We start from the raw sequence: 27,737 nt of genomic DNA on the forward strand, positions 1-27,737 counted from the left end.
GAAAGTTTCCTTCATCAGTACATAGAAGTTTCAAAGAGCGTGCTATATCTTATCTGCTATTAGCGAATGAGACAGGGTAGGTGAGACAGATCTGTGTAGGGGAACATTTTGCATCCAGTGATCATAATGCCATTAGTTTCAAAGTAAATATAGAAAAGGATACCTCTGGTCTGTGGGTTGAGATTCTAAATGGGAGTAAATCTTAGTTTGGTTGTATCAGAAAAGATCTGGCAAGTGTGGATTGGGACAGGCTAATTTCTGGCAAAGGTGTACTTGGTAAGTGGGAGGTCTATACAAATGAAATTTTGAGAGTACAAATCTTCTATGTGCCTGTCAGAATAAAAGGTAAAGATAACAAGTTTAGGGAAGCTTGGTTTTCAAGAGATGTTGAGGTCCTGGTTAAGAAAAAAAATAGAGGTGCATAAGAGTACAGACAGGTACAAATAAATGAGGTACTCGTGGAGTACACAAAATGTAAGAGAACACTTAAGAAAGAAATCAGGAGGGCTAAAAGAAGGCTTTGAGGTCACCCTAAAGAGACAAGATGAAAGAGAATCCAAAGGGATTTTACAGTTAGGTTAAGAGCAAAAGGATTGCAAGGGACAAAATTGGTCCTCTGGAAAGTCAGAATGGTAATCTATGTATGGAGCCAAGGGAGATGGTGGAGATCTCAAATAGATTTTTTTGCATCTGTATATTTATTTGGGAGACGGGTACAGTCTATAGAAATGAGGCAAAGCAGCAATGAGCTCATGGACCCCATACAGATTACAGAGAAGGAAGATTTTTTTTTGTCCTGAGGCAAGTTAGGGTGTATAAATCCCCAGGGCTAGAAAAAGATGTTCCCATGGACTTCGTGGGAGTAGAAATTGCAGGGGTCCTAGACAAGATATTGAAATCATCCATAGTGACAGATGAGGTACTAGAAAATTGGATGCTAGCTGATAATAAACTTCTAAATGATAGGCCTGTGAGCCTGACATCAGCAGTGAGAAAGTTATTGGAAGGAATTCTAAGGGACCATATATATTTGGATAGACAGGGATAGTCAGCATCTTTGTGTCTAATGAATGTTGTAGAATTTTTCTATGAAGTTACCAGGAAAGGTGAAGAAGGAAAGACAGTGGATGTTGTCTACATGGACTTTAGCAAGGCCTTTGAATTTGACAAGGATCCCAATGGGAGATTGGACAGACAGGTTCAGTCACTTGGTATTCATGATGAGATGGTAACTTGTATTAGACATTGGCATTGTGTGAGAGGCCTGAAAGTGGTAGTAGGTGGTTGCCTCTGTGACTAGTAAAGTGCCACGGTGATCGGTGCTGGGTTTTTTGTTGTTTGTCATCTACATCAATGATGCGGATGATAATGTGGTTAACTGGATCAGCAAAGTTGCAGATGACACAAAGGTTACAGCGATATCTGCACAAGCTGGAAACATGGGCTTAAAAATAACAGATTGAATTAACTGTAGAGAAGTGCGAAGTGTTTCACTTTGGGAGGATCAACCAGGGTAGGTCTTACACAGCAAGTGTTGGGGCACTGAGGAGTGCAGTAGAACAGAGGGATCTGGAACTACAAATCCATAATTCGTTCAAAGTGGTGTCACAGGTAGATGGGGTCACAAAAACGGTTTTTAGCACAATGGCCTTCAGAGATCAAAGTTTTGAGTACAGGAGATGGGACATTATGTTGAAGTTGTATAAGACATTGGTGGGGCCTAATCCAGAGAAATGTGTGCAGCTTTGGTCACTGACCCACAGGAAAGATGTAAATAAGTTTGAAAGAGTACAGAGAACATTTACAAGGATGTTGCTGGGAATGGAGGAACTGAGTGTAAGGAAAGATTGAATAGGTTAGTACTTTATTCCTTGGAACGGAATAGATTGAGGGGAGATTTGATAGAGGTATACAAAATTATGAGGGGTATAGATAGGGTAAATGCAAGCAGGCTTTTTCCACTGAGGTTTGGTGGGACTAGAACTAGAGGTCAAGTGTTAAGGGTGAAAGGTGAAATTTTAACGGGAACATGAGAAGAAACTTCTTTGCTCAGAGGATCATGGGAGTGTGGAATGAGCTGCCAGTACAAGTGGTGCATGTGAGTTCGATTTCAACACTTAAGAGAAGTTTTACTTGGTACATGGAAAGTAGAGATATGGATGGCTATGGTGTCGGTGCAGGTCGATGGGACTAGGCAGTTTAAATGGGTCAGCATGGACTTTGATCAGCCATCATTTGGCATTTGGGATTGTTTGGAAAGGAAGGCAAGTACAAGCTTGGCGGCCATCGTCTGAGTGGACAGTCACAGTGGTGATCTTCAGGCTTTAGTTCTTCAAAACCTCAGTGAAGAGAAGCTCCAGTCAGAGAAAGCAAAGGAAAGAAAAGCTCAAACTTGAGGGATTTTCCTTCTTTTCTTTATATCTGCTCAGTTAGGGCAGTAGAGATGCCAGGCAGGATAGTGAAATGATCCTCTTGGGAAGACAGGGAGATCTCCAGTGTCCCTGCGACTACAACGGCGAGAAGTGCATCTAGCTGCAACTTCTAACAAACTGCATTAAGGAGTTGGAGCTGGAACTGGATGAACTCCGGATCATCTGGGAGGCTGGTGGGCTAGTGGATTAGACATATAGAGAGGTAGTTATATCCAAGGTGCAAGATACAGGAGGCTGGGTGACAGCCAGGAAGGTGAAAGTGGTTTACAGAGTAGCTCTGTGCCCATCTCCCTAAACAATAGGTACATCACTTTAGATACTAACCAGAGGGATGACTTAACAGGGGAAAGTCACGGTGGTTGGGTCTCTAGCATTGAGTCTGCCTCTGTTACTCAGGAGGGAAGGAGGGACAAGGGGCATGCTGTGGTGATTGGGGATTCGTCAATTTGGGGAACGGACAGGAGGTTCCATGACGAGAATAAAATTCCTGCATCTTATATTGCTTCTGGAGTATCAGGATCTGACATATCTCAGATCGAGACCTCAGCATTGTTAAGTGGAAGGGTGAGCAGCCAGAAATCATGAACCATGTTGGTATCAGTGACATGGATAGGACGAATGATGAGGATGTGCATAGGGAGTGCAGGGAGTTAGGTGCTAAGCTAAAGGGCAGGACTTCCACGGTTGTGATCTCAGGATTGGTACCCCTGTCATGTGCTAGTGAGGCCAGAAGATTTTATAGTTTAATGCATGGTTAACAAGTCAGTGTAGGAAGGAGGGCATAAGATTTTTGGATCTTTGGACTCTCTTCCAGGGAAGGTGGGACCTATAGAGAAGGGATGGTTTGCACCTGAACTGGAACATTCCTAGCAGGAACATTTGTTAATGCTGCATGGCGTGGTTTAAACTAGAATTGCAGGGAGATGGGAACCAGAATGCCAGAACAGATAGTGGAGGGGTTGTGGAGGCAGATGTTGGTAAGACCTCAGACAAAGTTAGGAATCAAAAGGTTGAGCACAATGTGATTAGCGTCCTGAACCATCTATATTTCAATGCAAGAAGTATCGTAGGAAAGGCAGTTGATAGTGCTGAAGATGAGGAAGCTGGTTTACAAACAGAGGCAATGTATAGTGAGGAGAGGCTGTTGGTAGGGCAAAATTGCAGTCAACAGGATGAGTTGCAATGTAAAAGGCAGACAAAATCAAAAAGGATGAATATAGGACTGAAGGTGTTGTATTTGAATGCGTGTAGTATACGGAATAAGGTGGAAGAACTTGCAGCTTGGTAGGTATGATGTTGCAGTCATCACTGAATCGTGGCTGAAAGAAGATTATAGCTGGGATCTTAATGTCCAAGGAGACACATTGTATTGAAAGGACAGGCAGAACGGCAGAAGGGCATTGTTCCATTGATAATAAATTGATGTTCTATTGATAAAATAATGAAATGAAGTCATTGGAAAGTGATGACATAGGGTTGGAGGTGTTGAATTATTGTAGATAGAGCTAAGGAACTGCAAGATTAAAAAGACCCTGATGGGAGTTGTACACAGACCCCCCCCCACCCCCCCAGACAGTAGTAAGGATGCGACTGACAAATTACAATGGGAGATAGAAAATGCAGTATCAAGAGGGTAATGTTACAATAGTCAAGAGGGACTTCGAAGGCAGGTAGGTTGGTGCAGCTTTCCAGGAAGGGGGATTTCCAGAGTGCCTGTGAGATGGCTTTTTAGAGCAGCTCATGGCTGAGCCCACTAAGTGATCAGCTATTCTGGATTGGGTGTTGTTTAGTGAACTAGACTTGATTAGAGAGCTTTATGTAAAAGAACCATCAGAGGAGGTGATCATAATATGATTGAATTCAACCTGAGATCTGAGAAGGAGAATCTAAAGTCAGATGTATCAGTGTCATAGTGGAGTAAAGGGAATTACAGAGGCATGAGAGAGGCATTGGCCAGACCTGATTGGAAAAGAACACTGGCAGGGATGATGGCAGAGTAGCAATGGCTGGAATTTCTGGAAGCAATTCAGAAGGTATAGGATATATGCATCCCAAAGAGGAAGAAGTATTCCAAAGGAAAGATGACATAACCATGGCTAACAAGAGAAGTTAAAACTAAAGAGAGGGCATGTAACCAAGCACAAATTAGTGGGAAGTTAGAGGATTGGGAAGCTTTTAGCAACCAACAGAAGGCAACTAAAAAAGTCATTAAGAAGTTTAAGATGGAATACAAAAGTAAACTAGCCAATAATATTAAAAAGGATACCACAAATTTCTTCAGAAAGATGAGAGTGGATATCAGGCCACTGGAAAATGATGCTGGAGAAGTAGTAATGGGAGATAATGAAATTGCAGATGAACTGAATAAGTATTTTGTGTCAGTGTTCGCTCTGGAAGATGCTAGAGGTATGGTGGGAGTTTCAGATATCAGGAGTCATCAGGTGTGTGAAGGTACCATAACTAGAGAGAAGTTTCTTGGGAAACTGAAAGGTCTGAAGGTAGACAATGACTTATCTGCTAGACTAGATGGTCCACATGGTATACACCCAAGAGTTCTGAAGCAGGTGGCGGAAGGGTAATGATTTTCAAGAATCATTAGACTCTGGAATGGTTCTGGAAGACTGGGAAGTTGCAAATGTCACTCCACTCTTTAAGAAGGGAGAGAGGGAAAGAAAGGAAATTTTAGGTCAGTTAGTCTGACCTCAGTGGTTGGGAAGGCATTGGAGTTAATTATTAAGGATGATGACTCAGGGTACTTGGAGGCACTTGATAAATAAGGCTGTAGTCAGCATGGATTCCTCAAGGGAAAATCTTACCTGACAAATCTGAAGGAATTCTTTGAAGAAATAACAAGCATGATAGACAAAGGAGAATCAGGTTGATGTTGTGTACAGTATTTGGATTTCCAGAAGGCCTTTGAGCAGGTGTCACACATGACGCTGCTTAATAAGCTACGAGTCCTCGGTATAACAATAAAGATTCCAGCAGGGATAAAGCAGGAGGCAAAGAGTGGGAATAATGGGAGCCTTTTCCTGGAGGGCTGCCAGTGACTAGTGGTGTTCCACAAGGGTCTCAGTTAGGACCGATTCTTTTTATATTATATGTCAATAATTTGATGATGGAATTGATGGCTTTGTTGCAAAGTTTTCAGACAATATGGAGATAGCTGGAGGAGCAAGCAGTTTTAAGAAAGTAGGGAGCATACAAAAGGACAGACAGATTCAGAGAATGGGCAAAGAAATGGTATATAGAATACACTGTTGGGAAGTGTATGGTCATGCACTTTGGTAGAAGAAGTCAAAAGGTTGAACTATTTTCTAAATGGGGAAACAAATACAAAAAAAAAACTGAGGCACAAAGGGACTTGGGAATCCTTGTGCAAGATTCCTTGAAGGTTAATTTGCAGGTTGAGTGTGTGCTGAGGAAGGCAAATTCAATGTTAGCATTCATCTCAAGAGGGCTAGAATATATATGCAAGGATATAATGTTGAGACTTTATATAACACTGGGGAATCCTCACTTGGAGTATTGGACCCCTGATCTTAGAAAGGATATACAGAAACTGGAGACGGTTCAAAGGAGATTCATGAAAATGATTCCAAGATTGAATGGATTCTCATCTGAAGAGTGTTTGATGGCTCTAGGCCTGTATTCACTGGCATTCAGATGAATGAGGGATGATCTAATTTAAACCCATCAAATAGTGAAAAGCTTGAGAGAGTGGATGTGGAGAGGATGTTTTCTCTGGTGGGAGAGTCTAAGACCAGAGGACACAGCCTCAGTATACAGGGATTTCCTTTTATAATGGAGATGAGGAGGAATTTCTTCAGCCAGAGACTGGTAAATCTGTGGAATCCTTGGAGTTTAGAAAAATAAGGGGCTGTGGGTAAGCCAAGCTAGTTCTAAGGTAAGGGCATGTTCAGCACAGCTTTGTGGGCTGAAGGGCCTGTATTGTGCTGTAGGCTTTCTATGTTTCTATGTTTCTTTGCCTCAAGCAGCTGTAGAGACCACGTCTTTCTGTATATTTAAAGGCAGAGGTTGATAGATTCTTGATTGGTCAGGGCATGAAGGGATACAGTGAAAAGGGAGGAGATTGGGGCTGAGAGTAAAATTGGATCAGCTGTGATGAAATGATGGAGCAGAAGTGGATCAGCCTAATGGCCTAATTCTGTTCCTATACTTTCTGGTCACCACACTACTGGAAGGATGTTGAGACTTTGGAGAGGGTGTAGAAGAGGCTTGCTATGATTTTGCCTCGCTCTAAAAAAGAGATTGCACAAACGTGTCATTTTCCCTTGTGTTTTGGAGGCTGAGGTAATCCTGCGACATGTTTACGAAGCTAGGGGAGAGCTAGGTAGGTATTCAGAGTCTCTTTCAGAGGGTAAAAAGGTCAAGTAATAGAGGTAGGGGTTTAAGATGAGAGACAGAAAGTTTAAAGAATATTTGTGAGGGAAGCTTTTTACATAGAAAGTGGTAGGTGGCTGGAACATGTTGCCAGTGTGTGATGGCAATTTTTGATTAATATGTAAGCGGGGAGGAATGAGTTAGGTGCAGGCTAATGGCATTAGTCAGATTGGCATCTGGTTTGGCCTCATACTGTGCTGTAATGTTCTGTGCTCCGTGATCCTGTAAAACTGATGTGTGGACTTTTCACAGAACGGTGAATCTCTCTTCCCCTATATCTCAGAGGTTTGTGGACATTTGTTCATCAGGGTACTTTAAAAAAGTAGTGTATAGGAAGATTTGGGAATTGAAGGTTGTGCAAAACATAGAACATAGAATAGTACAGCACAGTACAGGGCCTTCGGCCCACAATGTTGTGCCGACCCTCAAACCCTGCCTCCCATATAACCCCCCCCACCTTAAATTCCTCCATATACCTGTCTAGTAGTCTCTTAAGCTTCACCAGTGTATCTGCCCCCACCACTGACTCAGGCAGTGCATTCCACACACCAACCACTCTCTGAGTAAAAATCCTTCCTCTAATATCCCCCTTGAACTTCCCACCCCTTACCTTAAAGCCATGTCCTCTTGTATTGAGCAGCGGTGCCCTGGGGAAGAGGCACTGGCTGTCCACTCTATCTGGCGTAGAAGAGGAGTTGTGGTCTGGGGAGTCTCAGCATTAAATGATGTTGTAGGACTGGGGAGCCGAGTGGCCTATTCCTGAACTTATATTATGTATTCTCTTGTCAATTTATATCTCATTTAATTTTAACTAATGTCATATTCTCCTTGGGTGGCAAAGAGCTGATATATTTCCACCAAAGTAGGAGTCAGGTGCTCCTTCCCCCGGCTAGCCGGCAGGTCACCCATGGGCAAGGTGTAGCACCTGCTTAGCCCCCCGACCGTATCAGGGTCAGGTGAAGGCATGGGAGCTGATGGAAGATGACCGATCCTATGAGCAGCTGGAGAATATCACAAGTCCTGGTTGTGTGACCACTGACGCCAGGCAGACAATCCCTGAAGGGTTTGATAATGGCTGCGGTCACCCGTCTTGTAAAGACACTAGCCAGAAGGAGCCAATGGCAAACCACGTCCGTACAAAATTTATCAGGTACAATCATGGTCATGGATTGACTATGATCGGCTGCATCATTTAAACGCGGGACATAATGATGATAACATTGTATAGTTAAACGAATCTTGTTTTGTTAGCAAAATATAGAATCAACTCGCCAAGTCGTCTGTACTTGCTGGAAAAGTTCCATTTGGAGTTAATTGCTGAATGGTTGCTTCAGGGAGTTAAAGGATGCCCACTGTACTATCCGTGTGTGTCGTGATTTCTAGAGGTACCGGTTTGTCACCGAACCGGTGGAGATGCAATGAAGAGTACCTGTATCTCTTGGAATCCACGGGGATAATATCCATGGCGATGTAATACTGCTGCTCGGGCTCCAGACCTCCGACTTTCACCCTGATGGCAGGAAACATGCGCCTGTGCAGAAATTGACACTATTAGACTGAATGTCCACTCTCACCCGCTTTACCGAGGTAGAGACGGACGGAGTGCGGAGCATGAACAAAATGTCAAAGGCATTTTGAAGAACCCGCCTCGCCGATGCTGCGATCTGTAACCAACGCTGCTTGCAATGACAACAGGGAATAAATCCATATCTTTATGTTAAAATCTTAACTTTCCCTAATTGAAAACCACAAATCAGTGGCCTTGTTTTTAATTTAGATCGAGGCGAGAAAGCTGCATCGTGGTAAATATCTGATATTAATATAATTTTCTGGATTCCATTTACAAAATTGCAGATATTTATAAACTTTCCAAATCAAAAGTTTATTCAACCAGTAAATGCGAAGCTCTAAATAAACCTCCAGTCAAGCAAACTACATACTGGGCGGAACTGGGTCCGCTGTTATATCTTGCGGATCTTCAATTAACCCAAGCGAGATTCTTTTTGTTTTGCTGTCCAAATTTTCCCTAAGGCCAACGCCTCTTAAAAAAAAGCAGTTTTCGTTGTTTACGCTTTACACTAAAGACCTATCCCGAGTGTACGAACGAAGTGAAAAGTTTAGCTCGTCTTGTGTAGAGCCGATGTATCACCTGCCAGCTTTCGTGATGATCATCTCAGTGCCTATCTCGTGAAAGCTCTTCCAAAGATCCATCCCCTGTAGTTCTACCTGTGGACCTTCAAAGTCACCGCCGAATGACCTGGGAGAGGGGGACGTCTGGGTTTTGGGACCTTCTGCTTTCGCCTCCACTGCAAGATACCAAGAATAATACTTTGATGAAGGCCGTCACCAGCTCATTTCCCGTCCGGCCGCCTCACACGCCTTTACATTGACCTCCCGAAGTAGCGAACTCATTGACCTACCCCGACACTTTCTTTCTCTTTTTTTACTCTCTGGCGCACACATTCCCTCTTACACACCCACTCACTCTCTCTCGCTCTCTCTTTCTCATTCTCACACTCAGACTCTCTCTTACATTCTCACTCGCTCACACACTCTCACGATCTCATACAGTCTCACATACTCTCGCGCACTCTCACTTTCCTTTTCTCTCTCACACACACTCTAACACTCTCTCACACACACTCTCTCACTCTGTCTCTCACTGTCGCAAACTAAAACAAAATGCATTTTATATAGTGTAATGCAAACGGAGTGTGGATCTCACTGCCTCTCTCCCACTCACTCTCTCACAGACACTCTCTCCCACACGCTCACTCTCTCTCTTACTCGCTCACTCACACACACAGTAGTAAACTAAAACAAAATGCATTTTATACGGTGTAATTCAAACGGAGTGCGGATCTGAGGAGCATTCTCCACACAATGAAACGGAGCCCATTCGTAGTCACGAGACAATCTTTGTGTCTGTTATATGAATGTGCCAGTCTAGTTGAACCACCATCAATTTCTATTGTTAATCTATTCGCATTTCTAGGAGGTGCCTGCACGCTAAAAAGCCGAAAGCGGAAAAGCGCCGTACGAATGTCGACTCAACCACGAATCAAAAATTTGCACATAAAACAATCAAATACGCCTGAAAAGCAGAAAGGAATACTCTGGACCCCAGTTATAAATGTATTTAAACGAAATAAAAAGTAGTTTTTAATTATTCCTGAATTGTAGTTATTGTCCTTTGCAGGTTTAGTCAAAGATCATGGAAAGTAAATTCGAGGAAAGCTCTCGTTGGTGATGTGTGTTGAAGTCAGTTGCATCAATAATCAGTGTAGAAGACTAACCAGATTGCTCGTCGTCCTCGTACTTCGGTTCCTCGGGCCGATGTCGCATGTCGTTGCGCCGGCCTCTCACTTTCCCGTTCCTTGTGTCTTCATGGTTTCTCTTCAGGGGATTCCCCACTAGAAATTCCACGGAGAAAGCATGCGCCCTCGAACTGAGCGCCATCACCCCCACCTTCCAGCGCTGGCGGGGTGCACAGCCCGAATACAGAGGGCAGCTGGACTGGGAGGCCGGTCGGATACTTTCTAAGCCCCAGACTGAATCCCATTCCAGCTAGCGGTAACCTTTGAGCGGATGGCGCGCTCCCGTCTGCACCTCTAGCCAAACGTGCATCTCTTCACTGTCAAGTGGGGCGCTGATGGAGAGCGAGACTTGCTGTCTGTCAAAGTCTAGCCAATAATACCACTGCAGACAAGAACGAGTGAAGCTCCTGTCATCACTAATTATAACCAGAAGAGCTTCCTTTTTACTGGCTGGTGGAGACAATCGTTTGCAGCCATACCTGTCTGTGTATAGGTACTGCATGTAAATGATGGTATGCGCACATCACTGTCGTGTTTTATTATTCGTGTAACGAGATTAGCTCAGCGTTGGCAAGTAAACCATCTTAAAAGGAAAATGATCTAATAAGTGAGGCAGGTCTCACTTTGCTGTAAATATGTATCTGTGTACTTATGGGCAACTACGCATAGAGTACAATATGTGCTAGCCGCTGGATGTTGGTGTGCATCTAGATATACGTACGCGTACGCGGATTTGCTTTCTAAATTGTTGAGGAATTGGAAGCGTTCCGGGTGTAATGCTGTGTAAGAGGCTTGTTTCTTATGTTAGTGTAGTTTTCCGTCGGACTGTGGGATATCAACAACGGGACTCGCATCTCGATTCCAGAGATGTGTGTCCCAGAAAGTGCTCTGAAAGTCTGAGGGAAAGCTTAGGGGGTGGCTGATGTACTGGTGAGCGGTTAAAGTTTGCTACATGGCATGTAGTTCACAGTACTCTGTTCTATGATGCTCATCCCCAAATACCCAAGGTTCAGACACTCGGTGTTTCAGTCGAGTGGGGATTTGGAATAGCTGAACTGCTCCCGGAATATAAAATCAGATGGCGTTGCATGTCATTGTCAGTGCCGCGGATTTTCTACGGTTTATATCCTAATCCTCACACATGGGCAATGTCGAGTGGCCGCGTTCCGCTCACCGATGTCAGCGGAACTCTGAGAGCTCCAAGGGTTGGTCAGCAATCCGGATTCACAGGGGGCTCACAGACCACCGTTGCGAGGCAGCTTTCCCGTGCAGATTCCGTAACACCATTCCGTCTCCAAACCCAAACTTTCCAAGTTGCCCCAGTACCTGCAAGTGCCTTTCTTTATTCTTTAGTCGACGGGTAAAATGGAATTAACCCCCGAACATTGTAAAGACATACAGTATTGAGATCTTATTGCTCCATCATCTGAAAAAAACCCAGAAATTTGTAAAGACATATTCAGAACTTATTGTTCCATCATCCGAAGTAGAAACCCCCAGAATATTGTAAAGTCTTATTCAGAAATTATTGCTCTATCATCTCAAGTATAAAAATAAGTGTTTTTTTTTAAAAAAGGAGTCTCCGAGCTCAACATTCTCAGTACGGGTTGTGATTTCTCAGTGTCCGTGGAACGCTTAGCGTAAGTTTTATTAATACTGTATCCTAGAGCTGTTGTTCATAAGATTTTTACGGTGCCTGATACTTGACACCAGTTTTTGACAATACCCGGGAAAATTTAAAAAGAGGGATTCATTTAATTTAAAACGGACAGAAAATGCGCGTCACAAGTTTTGACCCGGACTTTGGGCCCATTCGCTCTTGCTTGCCGTTACCGATGGAGAATTAACTCGCCTGACCAGCTACATTTAATTTCCAGAAAACAGATACACTCAGGATTATCAATTATTTATATTTTCGCAACTTTTAAGCGGGAACGTTGGATAGAGTTTCCACCCGAAAAAATACATTTAGTCGTTGTGCAAGCAGCACTTGCTTTTTTCTGAATTTTCAGCGTGCAAGATCACTCAGCGGAAAAATTCCCAAACAAGTTTAACCCCGGTGCTTTAAATTCCACATTCAATTGATATTAAAATAGGTATTGTATAGAATTACTTTTAAAATCTTCTACCAAAACGAGATTTCTTCAGCCTTGATATAGCATTTAACGACTTAGAATTCTCCACCGATATTCCTTTTACAATTATAATAGCCTATTGTTGCTGCATTTTAAAATCTGGTCTGCGTCTATTTTTACTAGAGAATTTAACACCCGTTGCCCAGGAAAACAAAGTAAAGGAGGCGGTATTATCACACGAGATGAACGGTAAAGAAACACAGCTGATTGGCATTTAACTGCTTCCATATGTAAAAAATATTCCTCTCCATGAAACCTGAATACAAACAGACAAGCAAAGTTTCCTCGGAGAATGGGTAGAGTTCGGCAGCACATTCTCCGTTCCCTCTCTCAATTTTCACTACAGTATTTCGACAACTACTTTAATATATTTTTGAAACTGGCCTGATGTTTCCCCGTGTGAATGAATCGAACTAAAGAAAATCTGAGAGGATGTAGACTTATATTCTTTTTGGACAGAACGTTCAAGACATTGAAGAAACTCAGCTGGGCGCATGGATGATAGGGCCGGGTAGGAGGGAAGGTTACATTGATCTAGAGTAGGTCAAAAGGTTGGAACAGCACCGTGGGCCGGAAAGTTGTCGTGTTCTGTGTTCACTATTTTAATGATAAAAGTGCCCTGTTTGGAATTTATACTATAATGAGATTGTTGAGCACACTCACCCAAAAGGGAGGTTTAGGGGTTATCTTAAACGCTTCCACTGTTTTAATTGTTTTCAGTCAATCTGCCGCATTATTTGAAAGAACTGGCATTGTTTCCTTTCGCAAGTTTTATTGGTTGGCAATACAAAGGTATGCACAACTTCACAAGGGTTTGTTAAATACAGAGTGATTGTACGGCGGATAATTTTGAAAACGAAGCTTTTTCTCCTCGTTTTGACCCTCTGTCCACACTAAAACGGCGTTTCATCCCCCGAAAACGGAGATTTTCAGAAACGGTCTCCAGAGTGTGTAAATTTGAAAACGATTGGGTAACCGGAGAGATTTAAAAACGCTGTCATAACAACACCACAACAACAATGCTTTTTCTGCTTCTGCTCGGAACTGCGCTAGCGCTGCCGGACGGCTGTTCTAACGCACAGTCGGTGTGAACGGCGTGAGAGTTAAATGGTAAAGTGAGCTTTTTTGACTATTTTAAAAGTGTTTTAAACATTTAACAAGGTGCTTTATTAATGCAACAGAGTGAGTCAATATATCAATGTTCGTCGTCAGCTGGGTCATACTGCTCGTGAACTCCGTCGGTTGCCTCCATACGCTCCAGTATTTGTTTTTTTTTAGTTTTAAGTCCTCCTCCGCGAGAGCCAAGAGCAATTCCTTTAAAGTTTTTCCACTTTGTAACTGGACAAACGCTAAGTATATCGTTTCCTCTTCGCTAGTTTGCTGTGTGTCCTGCGCATGCCCAGTAAAGGAGATTGGCCCAAATATGCGCCTAATGTGGATGGAGATATTTTGAAAAACGCCTATCGTTGTTACTCGAAACCGGCGTTTTCAAAATTATCCGGCGTAGTGTAGACGTAAGACCATAAGACAAAGGAGCAGAAGTCGGCCATTCGGCCCATCGAGTCTGCTCCGCCATTTTATCATGAGCTGATCCATTCTCCCATTTAGTCCCACTCCCCCGCCTTCTCACCATAACCTTTGATGCCCTGGCTACTCAGATACTTATCAATCTCTGCCTTAAATACACCCAATGACTTGGCCTCCACTGCTGCCCGTGTCAACAAATTCCATATATTCACCAACCTCTGACTAAAAAAATTTCTTCGCATTTCTGTTCTGAATGGGCGCCCTTCAATCCTTAAGTCATGCCCTCTTGTACTAGACTCCCACATCATGGGAAACAACTTTGCCACATCCACTCTGTCCATGCCTTTCAACATTCGAAATGTTTCTATGAGGTCTCCCCTCATTCTTCTAAACTCCAAGGAATACAGTCCAAGAGCGGACAAACGTTTCTCATATGTTAACCCTCTCATTCCTGGAATTATTCTAGTGAACCTTCTCTGTACCCTCTCCAATGTCAGCACATCCTTTCTTAAGTAAGGAGACCAAACCTGCCCACAGTACTCCAAGTGAGGTCTCACCAGCGCCTTATGGAGCCTCAACATCACATCCCTGCTGCTATACTCTATTCCTCTAGAAATGAATGCCAAAATTGCATTCGCCTTCTTCACTACTGACTCAGCCTGGAGGTTAACCTTAAGGGTATCCTGTATGAGATGCAAGTCCTGTTGCATCTCAGAACTTTGAATTCTTTCCCCATTTAAATAATAGTCTGCCCATTTATTACTTCTGCCAAAGTGCATAACCATACACTTTCCAACATTGTACTTCATTTGCCACTTCTCTGCCCATTCTTCCAATCTATCCAAGTCTCTCTGCAGACTCTCCGTTTCCTCAGCACTACCGGCCTCTCCACCTATCTTCGTATCGTCAGCAAACTTAGCCACAAAGCCATCTATTCCATAAACCAAATCGTTGATGTACAATGTTGTGACGAGAATACACATAAAATTAAGATGTTTGCTGGCCTGGGTTAGCATCAGTGACATCAGCAAGTGGTCTGCCACTTGTCCCCAGGGGAAGGAGAGATAAGGAACAATGGAGCAGCGTCTGGAGATGTGTAATGAAGGGACGGGGGAGAGAGAGCTGTCTGGAGTGGCTCCCCCCTTTGAACCTTGAACTGTTTGAAGTGATGGACAGGCGATACCCCAGCAGGGGGATAAAAAGGGACCGGTTCGCTAAGGCAGGACACACACGCCACCTGAGGTAACGAGACCCTGGAAGCGGTACGCCTCACACGAGTCGGTGGGAAGTATCAGACAACAGCCAGGGTGGAAAGGTACGATCAGCGGGAACCCGGTGTGTGTCCGCCCTTGCCTGGGTGCCGGGTTCACTGCAGAGAATCGACCGCATCTGGAGGAGGGGTCACAGTCGGTGACCTCAGGTGACATCACCAAGGACCTGCCCCAAAAGCTGCTTGTGAGCCATATCGCCGGTCTGTGAGTGAAGCCGTGTCTGAATGATGAGTTGTTCCTGTTCTCTCTCTCTCTCCCCCCACGTTGTCCATCGCCATGGCAACGATTACTGCGAACTGAACTACTAAACTGGACTGAACTTTGAGTCACTTTGAAATTTGGTCACTTACCCCTAGACAACGATAGAGCTTGATTGATGCTGTTATCTTAATTCTGTGCACATGTGTGTTTATCATCGCTGAACTGTTGCATTTATTATCCTTTCGATTACTGTGTTGCTTGTTTCTTTAATAAAACTTTCTTAGTTCTAGTAATCCAGACTCCAACTGAGTGATCCATTTCTGCTGGTTTGGCAACCCAGTTACGGGGTACGTAACAATGTAAAAAGAAGCGGCCCCAACACGGACCCCTGTGGAACACCACTGGTAACCGGCAGCCAACCAGGATAGGATCCCTTTATTCCCACTCTCTGTTTCCTGCCAATCAGCCAATACACTATCCACGTATGTAACTTTCCCTTAATTCCATGGGCTCTTATCTTGTTAAGTAGCCTCATGTGTGGCACCTTGTCAAAGGCCTTCTGAAAATCCAAATATATAACATCCACTGCATCTCCCTTGTCTAGCCTACTTGTAATTTCCTCAAAAAATTGTAATAGGCTTGTCAGGCAGGATTTTCCTTTAAGGGAACCATGCTGAGTTGAGCCTATCTTGTCATATGCCTCCAGGTACTCTGTAACCTCATCCTTGACAATCGACTCCAACAACTTCCCAACCACCGATGACAAGCTAACAGGTCTGTAATTTCCTTTTTGCTTCCTTGCCCCCTTCTTAAATAGCGGAGTGACATATGCAATCTTCCAGTCCTCCAGAACCATGTCAGGATCTATCGACTTTTGAAAGATCATCGCTAATGCCTCCGCAATCTCCACAGCTACTTCCTTCAGAACACGCGTGTGCATTCCATCTGGTCCGGGAGATTTATCTACCTTTAGTCTATTCAGCTTCCTGAGTACCTTCTCTGTCGTAATTGTGACTGCGCACGCTTCTCTTCCCTGCCACCCTTGAGTGTCCGGTATACTGCTGATGTCTTCCTCAGTGAAGACTGATGCAAAATACTTGTTCAGTTCCTCCGCCATCTCCTTATCTCCCATTACAGGGTTCCTTCACCTCAATCTCTCTAATCACCTCCGGTTCATTACACAATACCCAATCCAGTACAGCCGATCCCCTAGTGGGCTCAACAACAAGCTGTTCTAAAAAGCCATCTCATAGACATTCTACAAATTCTCTCTCTTAAGATCCAGTGCCGACCTGATTTTCCCAATCCATTCGCATGTTAAAATCCCCCACAATTATCATAACACTGCCCTTCTGACAAGCCTTTTCTATTTCCAGTTGTAATTTGTAATCCACATCCCTGCAGCTGTTTGGAGGCCTATAAATAACTTCCATCAGGGTCCTTTTACCTCTGCGATTTCTTAGCTCAACCCATATAGATTCTGCACCTTCCGATCCTATATCACCTCTTTCTAATGATTTAATATCATTTCTTACCAATAAAGCCGCTCCTTCCCCTCTGCCTACCTTCCTATCCTTCCGATACCCCGTGTATCCTTGGATGTTCAGCTCCCAGAGACATGCATCCTTTAGCCAGGTCTCAGTGATGGCCACAATATCATACCTGCCAATCTGTAGCTGTATGACAAGATCATCCACCTTATTCCTTATGCTGCGTGCATTTAAGTATAACACCTTAAGACCAGTATTTGATACTTTTCGCTTTGATTTCACTGCAACTTTATTGCACTGCAACTCATCCCAATGGCTACAAATTTGCCCCATCACCTGCCTGTCTTTCCTGACATCTTTACTGCTCACTATCTTAGATTTATTTCTGTTTTCCCCTTCCTCCGCTCTGTCATTCCAGTTCCCATCCCCCTGCTAAATTAGTTTAAACCCTCCGTAACAGTTCTATTAAACTTTCCCGCCAGGATATTGGTCCCCTTCGGGTTCAGGTGTAACCTGTCCTTTTTGAACAGGTCATACTTCCCCCAGAAGAGATCCCAATTATCCAAGAATCTGAAGCCCTGCTCCCTACACCAGTCTCTCAGCCACGCATTCATCTGCCTGATCCTAGTATTCTTGCCCTCGCTAGCACGTGGTACAGGTAGCAATCCTGAGATTACTACTCTGGAGGTCCTGCTTCTCAGCTTCCTTCCTAACTCCTGGAAATCTTTCTTCAGGACCTCCTCCTTTGTGCTATCTATGTCATTGGTACCAACATGTACCAAGACAGCTGGCTGCTCACCCTCCCCCTTCAGAATATTCAGGACCCGATCCGAGACATCCCGTACCCTGGCACCTGGGAGGCAACACACCATGCTGGTATCTCTATCAGGCTCACAGAATCTCCTGTCCATTCCCCTGACTACGGAATCCCCTATGACTACCGCATTTCTCTTCTCCCTCCTGCACAACAGCACCAGGCTCAGTGCCAGAGACTCGGTCACCGTGGGCGTCCCCTGTCAGGTCATCCCCCTCAACAGCATCCAGAACAAGATATTTGTTGCTGAGGGGGACAGCCACAGGTGTGCTCTCCACTATCCGGGCATTTCCCTTCCCTCTCTTGACAGTGACCCAGTTTTCTGACCCCTGTAGCCTAGGGATGACTACCTCCCTGTAGCTCCTGTCTATCACCTCTTCACTTTCCCCGATAAGCAGTAGGTCATCAAGCTGCAGCTCCAGATCCCTAACACGGTCTCTGAGGAGCTGCATCTCGGTGCACCTGGCGCAGATGTGGCCATCAGGGAGGCTGGAGGTCTCCCAGGATTCCCACATCTGATACCCTGAACAAAGAACTAACCCTGCAGGCATGCTATCTAATTCTACAGGAATGAAACAGGAAAAATAAGTCTACTCATCCACTTACCTCGCCAAACAGATGAACTTATTAAACCGTTAGCTGTGACAGCCCTGCTGTTCCTGTCTGTCCGGGCCGATTCACGAAGGTGGGGGGGGGGGAGAAAAAAAGAGTTGGTGCTTTTCTCTTGCCTCTTCCCATTTACTGCCAAAGCCCGTTGAAGCCAAAGCCCTACACTCTGCTACTGCCCGCTCCAACAGCTGCCCGCTGTATAGGGTGGTCTCCTTTTTAAACTCTCCGCGCTGTCCTGTTGATGTCATGCATCTGCGCAGTCTCGTCCTTCTTAAACTCAAAGAAGTTTTTAAAAAAAAAACTGCCTTCCTTCAGAATTCAGCTCCCACGACGTTCTGTAGTCCGGATCCAAAAGAGAGCCGTTGGTAGCAACCTGCCTTTTTAAACTCTCCGTGCTGTCCTGTTGACGTCATGCACCTGCGCAGTCTTGTCCTTCTTGCACTCGAAGAAGTTCTTTAAAAAAAACTGCCTTCCTTCAGAATTCAGCTCCCATGACGTTCTGTAGTCCCGATCCAAAAGATTTAAGCCTTAAGTCATAGATTGCTTACGAGAACTGTAAACAGCAAAGGCAAAAGTGTGCTGAGATTCCAAATGATCAAATGTGTGTGAACATATGGATGAATATCTGTGTGTGTTACTACAGATGAGACGGTTCAATTGGTCAGAGCAGTGAGATTAATTTGGGCGGCGTGGTAACCTAGCGGTTAGCGTACAATGACTGGGGTTTTAATTCTCGCTGCTGTCTGTATGGAGTTTACACGTCTCCCCGTGACTGCATGGATTTCATCCGGGTGCCCGGGTTTCCTACCACAGTCCAAAGAGGACAGGTTAGGGTGAGTAGGTGAATTGGTCATGTGGGTGTAATTGTGCGGCAAGGGCTCGACGGGCCGGAAGTACCTGTTACCATGTTGTATCTCTAAATCAAAATTTGAAAATCTAATCTCAATGTGTAGCCATCACATTGGAAACACATCCAAAAAGAAACATGGAACACTGTGGTGTTGGAAGAATAAGTTATCAGAATCAAGTTTATTATCACCGGCCTGTGTCGTGAAATTTGTTAACTTAGCAGCAGCAGTTCAGTGCAATACATAGTGCAGAAGAAAAGTAAGTAAATAAATAAATAAATATCTAGATTACAGTATATGTATATTGAATAGATTAAAAATCGTGCAAAAATAAATAATATATATTTTAAAAGTGTGGTAGTGTTCACAGGTTCAATGTCCATTCAGGAATCGGATGGCAGAGGGGAAGAAGCTGTTCCTGTATCACTGAGTGTGTGCCTTCAGGCTTCTGTACCTCCTACCTGATGGTAACAGTGAGAAAAGGGCATGCCCAGGGTGCTGGAGGTCTTTAATAATAGATGGCTGCCATTCTGAGACACCGCTCCTTGAAGATGTCCTGAGTACTTTGTAGACAAGAACACAAGGTGGAGCTGACTAAATTTACAACTCTCTGCAGCTTATTTCGGTCCTGCGCAGTAGCTCCTCCATGCCAGACAGTGATGCCACCTGTCAGAATGCTTGTCAGAAGTTTTTGAATGTATTTGTTGACATACCAAATCTCTTCAAACTCCCAATGAAGTACAGTCTTGCCTTATTTATAACCTCATCGATATCTTGGGACCAGGTTAGATCCTCAGAGATCTTGACACACAGGAACTTGAAACAGATCACTCTGTCCACTTCTGCACGTGTAATTGTGCTGCGACTTGTGACGAGAATACACATAAAATTAAGATGTTTGCTGGCCTGGGTTAGCATCAGTGACATCAGCAGTTGGTCTGCCACCTGTCCTCAGGGGAAGGAGAGATAAGGAACAATGGAGCAGCGTCTGGAGATGTGTAATGAAGGGACGTGGGAGAGAGAGCTGTCTGGAGCGGCTCCCCCTTTGAACCCTGAACTGTTTGAAGTGATGGACAGGCGATGCCCCAGCAGGGGGATAAAAAGGGACAGGTTCGCTAAGGCAGACACACGCCACCCGAGGTAACGAGACCCTGGAAGCGGTGCGCCTCTCACGAGTCGGTGGGAAGTATCAGACAACAGCCAGGGTGGAAAGGTACGATCAGCGGGAACCCGGTGTGTGTCCGCCCTTGCCTGGGTGCCGGGTTCACTGCAGAGGATCGACCGCATCTGGAGGAGGGGTCACAGTCGGTGACCTCAGGTGACATCACCAAGGACCTGCCCAAAAGCTGCTTGTGAGCAATTATCGCCGGTCTGTGAGTGGAAGCCGTTCTGAATGATCAGTCGTTCCCGTTCTGTCTCTCTCTCTCCCCCCACGTTGTCCATCGCCATGGCAACGATTACTGCGAACTGAACTAAATTGGACTGAACTTTGTGTCACTTTGAAATTGGTCATTTATCCCTAGACAACGATAGAGCTTGATTGATGCTGTTATCTTAATTCTGTGCACATGTGTGTTTATCATTGCTGAACTGTTGCATTTATTATCCTTTCGATTACTGTGTTGCTTGTTTCTTTAATAAAACTTTCTTAGTTCTAGTAATCCAGACTCCAACTGAGTGATCCGTTTCTGCTGGTTTGGCAACCCAGTTACGGGGTACGTAACAGACTGCACTCCACTAGTTGGCATATCTCACCCCTGTATGCCCTCTCATCACCATCTGAGATTCTACCAACAATGATTGTATCATCAGCAAATTTATGGATGGCATTTGAGCTGTGCCTAGCCAGAGAGTAGAGCAGTGGGCTAAACACACATCCGTGAGGTGCGCCAATGTTGATTGTCAGTGAGGAGGAAATATTATCACCAATCTGCACAAATTGTGGTCTTCTGGTTAGGAAGTCAAGGATCCAATTGCAGAGGGAGGTACAGAGGCCCAGGTTCTGCAACTTCTCAGTCAGGCTTGTGGGAATGATGGTATTAAATGCTGAGCTGTAGTCAATGAACAGCATCCTGACATAGGTGTTTGTGTTGTCCAGGTGGTCTAAAGCCGTGTGAAGAGCAATTGAGATTGCGTCGACCGTTGACCTGTTGTGGCGAAAGGCAAATGGCAATAGGTCCAGGTCCTTGCTGAGGCAATAGTTCAGTCTAGTCATGACCAACCTCTCAAAGCATTTCATCACTGTCGATGTGAGTGCGACCGGGCGATAGTCATTAAGGCAGCTCACATTATTCTTCTTAGACACTGGTATAATTGTTGCCTTTTTGAAGCAAGTAGGAACTTCCGCCCATAGTAGTGAGAGGTTGAAAATGTCCTTGAATACCCCCCCCCCCACCGTCAGTTGTTTAGCACAGGTTTTCAGAGCCTTACCAGGTACTCCATTGGGACCTTGAGCCTTGCGAGGGTCACTCTCTTTAAAGACAGCCTAACATCGGCCTCTGAGACAGAGATCACAGGGTCATCAGGTGCAGCAGGGATCTTCACAGCTGTAGTTGTGTTCTGCTTTTCAAAGCGGGCATAGAATGCGTTGAGTTCATCTGGTAGTGAAGCATCGCTGCCATTCATGCTATTGGGTTTCGCTTTGCAGGAAGTAATGTCTTGCAAACCCTGCCAGAATTGTCGTACATCCAGTGTCACTTCCAACCTCGTTCAAAATAGTCTCTTTGCCCTTGAAATAGCCGTCCGCAAATTATCGCGCCATTTATTTTTTCTCGTTCAGCAGTGAATTGGAGTCCATTCAAATCTTTACTGCTGGAGATTTACAACATTTCTCAATGACTGCATACTGGAAAGTGTAACTGAACCTACTCGCAGTGCATTAGTGCAGTGCCTTATTCAGTCCGACAAGATTCTTGGTTTCTAACTCCTAAAGCGTTACATTTTGATGCGGAAAAAGTTCTCGTGGCGATTTGCAACTTATTGTAACTAACGGGGAATGGCAGCTGGGATGTACACAAATTTAGGCACCACATTCCCGATCTTAAGGCATGCTACAGCAGAGAATCACAACTGCGTCCAAGTTAATAAAGATGTTTTAATGCGATTGAACAATCCATTGCCGCTTAAAATCGACAGAAATAATGCAGACTGCGGCCGTAATACTGTATCCTCGCTGAGAGAACTAATCGAAAACGAGGCTGCCGCTCCAGGCTGCAAATGCTTTTACATCAACGAGTTTTCGACTACCAGTACCGACTTGCTGACAAACGTACCGTCTCTGTAAATAAAATTGACGATCTCAGAGCTAGGGTGCTGTAGCCGAGGGACGTGAAGACCGCGAGCGTCCTCTGTTTCACGGAATCTTGGTTAACCCCTTCCGTACCGGACGCAGCGACTCAAATTGACGGGTTCACTATACACCGTCAGGACAGGACTGTCGAGTCTCTCAGAAGCAGAGGTGGAGATGTATGCCTCATAGTCAACCTCTCAGTGTACAAATATGTCAGTGACGTCCCAATTCTGCTCACGAGACCTGGAATATCTAGCAATGAAGTGCCGTCCATTTTACCTGCCGTGGGAGATTTCACTGACCATTTTGGTAGCGGTGTACATTCCACCTCAGGCCAAAGTCAAATAGGCTCCAGATGATCTGGGCGATGTGATCAACATGCACGAAACCGCACACACTGACACCTTCACCTTCATTTTGTTGGATTTTAATCAGACCAGCTTGAATAAGTCACTAAATAATTATCGTCAACAGATCACTTGCAATACCAGAGGAATTAGGGATAGTATCAATTCCAAAGAAGAAGCATACAAATTAGCCAGAGAAAGTGGCTCACCTGAGGACTGGGAGAAATTCAGAGTTCAGCAGAGGAGGACAAAGGGCTTAATTAGGAAGGGGAAAAAAGATTATGAGAGAAAACTGGCAGGGAACATAAAAACGGACTGTAAAAGCTTTTATAGATATGTAAAAAGAAAAAGACTGGTAAAGACAAATGTAGGTTCCCCGCAGACAGAAACAGGTGAATTGATTATGGGGAGCAAGGACATGGCAGACCAATTGAATAATTACTTTATTTATGTCCTCCTTAGTGAAGACAGAACCAATCTCCCAGAAATAGTAAGGGGCAGAGGGTCCAGTGAGATGGAGAAACTGAGCGAAATACATGTTAGTAGGGAAGTGGTGTTAGGTAAATTGAAGGGATTGAAGGCAGATAAATCTCCAGGGCCAGATGGTCTGCATCCTAGAGTGCTTAAGGAAGTAGCCCAAGAAATAGTGGATGCATTAGTGATAATTTTTCAAAACTCGTTAGATTCTGGACTAGTTCCTGAGGATTGGAGGGTGGCTAATGTAACCCCACTTCTTAAAAAAGGAGGGAGAGAGAAACCGGGGAATTATAGACCGGTTAGCCTAACGTCGGTGGTGGGGAAACTGCTGGAGTCAGTTATCAAGGATGTGATAACAGCACATTTGGAAAGCGGTGAAATGATCGGACAAAGTCAGCATGGATTTGTGAAAGGAAAATCATGTCTGACAAATCTCATAGAATTTTTTAAGGATGTAACTAGTAGAGTGGATAGGGGAGAACCAGTGGATGTGGTATATTTGGATTTTCAAAAGGCTTTTGACAAGGTCCCACACAGGAGATTAGTGTGCAAACTTAAAGCACACGATATTGGGGGTAAGGTATTGGTGTGGGTGGAGAATTGGTTAGCAGGCAGGAAGCAAAGGAAGCAGGCGGTGAAAAAGGCGAATGGTATGCTGGCATTTATAACGAGAGGGTTCGAGTACAGGAGCAGGGAGGTACTACTGCAGTTGTACAAGGCCTTGGTGAGACCATACCTGGAGTATTGTGTGCAGTTTTGGTCTCCTACTCTGAGGAAAGACATCTTTGCCATAGAGGGAGTACAAAGAAGGTTCACCAGATTGATTCCTGGGATGGCAGGACTTTCATATGAAGAAAGACTGGATGAACTGGGCTTGTACTCATTGGAATTTAGAAGATTGAGGGGGGATCTGATTGAAACGTATAAGATCCTAAAGGGATTGGACAGGCTAGATGCAGGAAGATTGTTCCCGATGTTGGGGAAGTCCAGAACGGGGGGTCACAGTTTGAGGATAGAGGGGAAGCCTTTTAGGACCGAGATTAGGAAAAACTTCTTCACACAGAGAGTGGTGAATCTGTGGAATTCTCTGCTACAGGAAACTGTTGACGCCAGTTCATTGGCTATATTTAAGAGGGAGTTAGATATGGCCCTTGTGGCTACGGGGGTCAGGGGGTATGGAGGGAAGGCTGGGGCGGGGTTCTGAGTTGGATGATCAGCCATGATCATAATAAATGGCGGTGCAGGCTCGAAGGGCCGAATGGCCTACTCCTGCACCTATTTTCTATGTTTCTATATAAACAACACACTGGACCATTGTTACACCACCATCAAGAATGGCGGTGTAACAATGTGCTATTCCACGCCCTCACTTCGGGAAGTCTGATCACCTGGCTGTACTTCTACTCCCTGAGTATGGGCAGAGGATGAAGACAGCAGTACCAGCAGTGAGGACCAAGAAGGTTTGGACAAGGGAAGCACAGGAGCGCTTACACTATTGCTTTGAATCAGTGGACTGGACTGTATTCAGGGATTCATTTTCGAACCTGGATGAGTATGCTGCAGTTGTTACTGACTTCATTAAAACCTGTGTGGTTGAGTGTGTGCCTAAAAGACTTACTGTACATTTCCAAACCAAAGCCATGGATGAACCAGGAGGTACATCATCTGCTGAAGGCCAGATCTATGGCATTTAAGTCTGGTGACCCAGGCCTGTACAAGAAAACAAGGTACGACTTGCGGAAGCCCATTTCAAGAGCTAAAAAAAGATTCCGAGCGAGGTTAGAGGTGAAATCAGATGCACATCAACTCTGGCATTACTTCCTACAGAGCGGAATCCACCATCGCGAATGGCAGCGATGCTTCACTACCACATGTGAGATCTGTCTTGGAGGCTGATGTCAGGTTGAGTTTAAGAAGGGGGAACCCTCACAAGGCAGCAAGCCCCGATGGGGTTTCTGGTAAGGCTCTGAAAACTTGTGCTAACCAACTGGCAGGGGTATTCAAGGGCAATTTCTACCTCTCACTGCTGCTATAGGAAGTTCCCACCTGCTTCAAAAGGGCAACAATTATACCAGTGCCTAAGAAGAGGAGTGTGAGCTGCCTTAATGACTATCTAGCACTCACATCTACAATGATGAAATGCTTTCAGAGGTTGGCCATGGCTATAATCAATTCCTGCCCCAGCAAAGAATTGGACCCACTGCAATTTGCCTCTTGCCACAGTAGATCAATGGCAGATGCAATCTCAATGGCTCTTCACATGGCTTTAGACCACCTGGACTACACAAAAACCTATGTCAGGATGCTGCTTGTTGACTATAGTTCAGTGTTTAACACCATCATTTCCACAGTCCTGATCAAAAAGCTACAGGACCCAGGCCTCCGTACTTGCTTCTGTAATTGGATCTTAACCTTCTGAAGTGGAAGACCACAATCCATATGTCCTCTTCACTGACAATCAACACTGGTGTACTTCAGGGATGTGTTCTTAGCCCAATGCTCTACTCTCTCTACAGCCATGACTGGTGTGGCTAAGCATAGATCAAATGTCATCTATAAATTGCTGATGATCTTACCATTGTCATAGAATCTCAGATGGAGAGGAGAGGGGGTGTAGGAATGAGATATACCAACTAGTGGAGTGGTGTTGCAGCAGGAACCTTGCACTCAGCATCAGTAAGTCCAAAGAGCTGATTGTGGACTACAGGAAGGGTGAGTCAAGGAAAAGGAAAATCAAGGCTGATTGTGGACTTCAGGAAGGGTGAGTCAAGGAAAGGGAAAATCAAGGCTGATTGTGGACTTCAGGAAGGGTGAGTCAAGGAAAGGGAAAATCAAGGCTGATTGTGGACTTCAGGAAGGGCAATATGAGGGACCATGAACCAATCCTCACAGAGGGATAAAAAGTGGGGAGAGTGAGCAATTTCAAGTTCCTGAGTGCCAAGATGATTGAGGATCTAATGAGGTCCCAACATATCAATGTAGCTACAAAAGTAGGCTATAAATGTAACCATAAAGCAGCTATATAACTATGTAACTGTAATTTAGTTATAAAGTGGCTATATTTCATGAGGAATTTGAGGAGATTTGGTTTGTCACCTTAGACACTTGAAAACTTTTACAGATGTACCATTTACTCATTTATTTTCTTCTATATAATCATGTATTGGATTGTACTGCTGAGTCTAAGTTAAGAAATTTCACAACATTTGCCGGCGATATTAAACCTGATTTTGATTCCGATTCTAAAATGGCCTTCTCCCACCATAGGAAGAATAACATCCACATCCACTCTATCAAGGCCTTTCACCATTTGATAGGTTTCAATACAGGCCCAAAGCCATCAAATGCTCTTCATATGACAAGCCTTTCAATCTTAGAATCATTTTCATGAACATCCATTGAACCCTCTCCAGCCTCAGCACATCCTTTCTAAGATAAGTTGCCCAAGACTGCTCGGAATACTCCAAGAGAGGGCTCACCAGTGTTTTATAAAGTCTCAACATTACATCCAAGCTTTTATATTCGAGTCCTCTTGAAAGGAATGGAAACATCAGACCTGCCTTCCTCACCACAGACTCAACCTGTAAATTAATCTTCAGGGAATCCTGCACAAGGAGTCCCAAGGCCATTTACATCTCAGTTTTTGTTTTGTATTTAAAATATTTTTTCCATTTAAAAGATAGTCCACCCTTTCATTTCTTCTTCCAAAGTGCATGACCATACACCTCCCAATACTATGTTCCATCTGCCACTTCTTTGCCCATTCTCTTAATCTGTTTAAGTCCTTCTGTAGTCTCTCCACTTCCTCAAAATGACCTGCCCCTCATCTATCTTCATATCATCTGCACACTTTGCAACAGAGCCATCAATTCTATCATCAAATCATTGACATATAACTTAAAAAGAATCAGTCCCAACCTATACCCCTGTGGAAATCCACTAGTCACCAGCAGCCAAACCATAAAGGTTCCATTTATTCTCACTGTTTGCCTCCTGACAATAAGGCACTGCTTTACCCATGCTAGAATTATCCCTGTAATACCATGGGCTCATAGCTTGTTAAGCAGCCTCATGTGTGACACCTTTTGTCTATCCTGCTTGTTATTTTTTTCAAAGAAATCTTCAGATCTGTCAGGCAAGATTTTCCCTTGGGGAAACCAATGCAACTATGGCCTATTTTATCATATGCCTCCAAGTCCCCTGAAACCTCATCCTTAATGATCAGCTCCAACATCTTCCGAACCACTGAGGTCAGACTAACTGGCCTATAGTTTCCTTTCTTAGAAACATAGAAACAAAGAAAACCTACAGCACAATACAGGCCCTTTGGCCCATAATGCTGTGCTGAATATGTCCCTACCTTAGAACTACCTAGGCTTACCCATAGCCTTCTATTTTTCTAAGCTCCTTGCACTCCAGGAGTCTCTTAAAAGACCCTATCTGCCTCCACCACTGTCGCCGGCAGCCCATTCCACGCACTCACCACTCTCTGTGTAAAAAACTTACCCCTGACATCTCCTCTGTACTACTTCCAAGCACCTTAAATCTGTGCCCTCTTGTGTTAGCCAATTCAGCC

At 44.4% G+C, this 27,737-nt stretch overlaps 1 protein-coding gene across 1 annotated transcript in view; it reads right to left on the bottom strand.

The window, feature by feature from the left end:
* Positions 1–10,295, bottom strand: part of LOC134352529 (T-box transcription factor TBX22-like) — an 83,882-nt gene extending 73,587 nt beyond the window's left edge. Inside the window, exons 1-3 of the mRNA XM_063059794.1 lie at positions 10,133–10,295; positions 8,986–9,142; positions 8,266–8,367 (exon numbers count right to left, since the gene is read on the bottom strand). Coding sequence (XP_062915864.1) covers positions 8,266–8,367; positions 8,986–9,142; positions 10,133–10,295 — 422 coding nt within the window. The remainder of the gene's footprint in view (positions 1–8,265; positions 8,368–8,985; positions 9,143–10,132) is intronic.
* Positions 10,296–27,737: the final 17,442 nt, after the last annotated feature.

This window comes from Mobula hypostoma, chromosome 10 (genome assembly GCF_963921235.1).
Source record: "Mobula hypostoma chromosome 10, sMobHyp1.1, whole genome shotgun sequence".
In the NCBI taxonomy this organism is placed as follows: Eukaryota; Metazoa; Chordata; class Chondrichthyes; order Myliobatiformes; family Myliobatidae; genus Mobula; species Mobula hypostoma.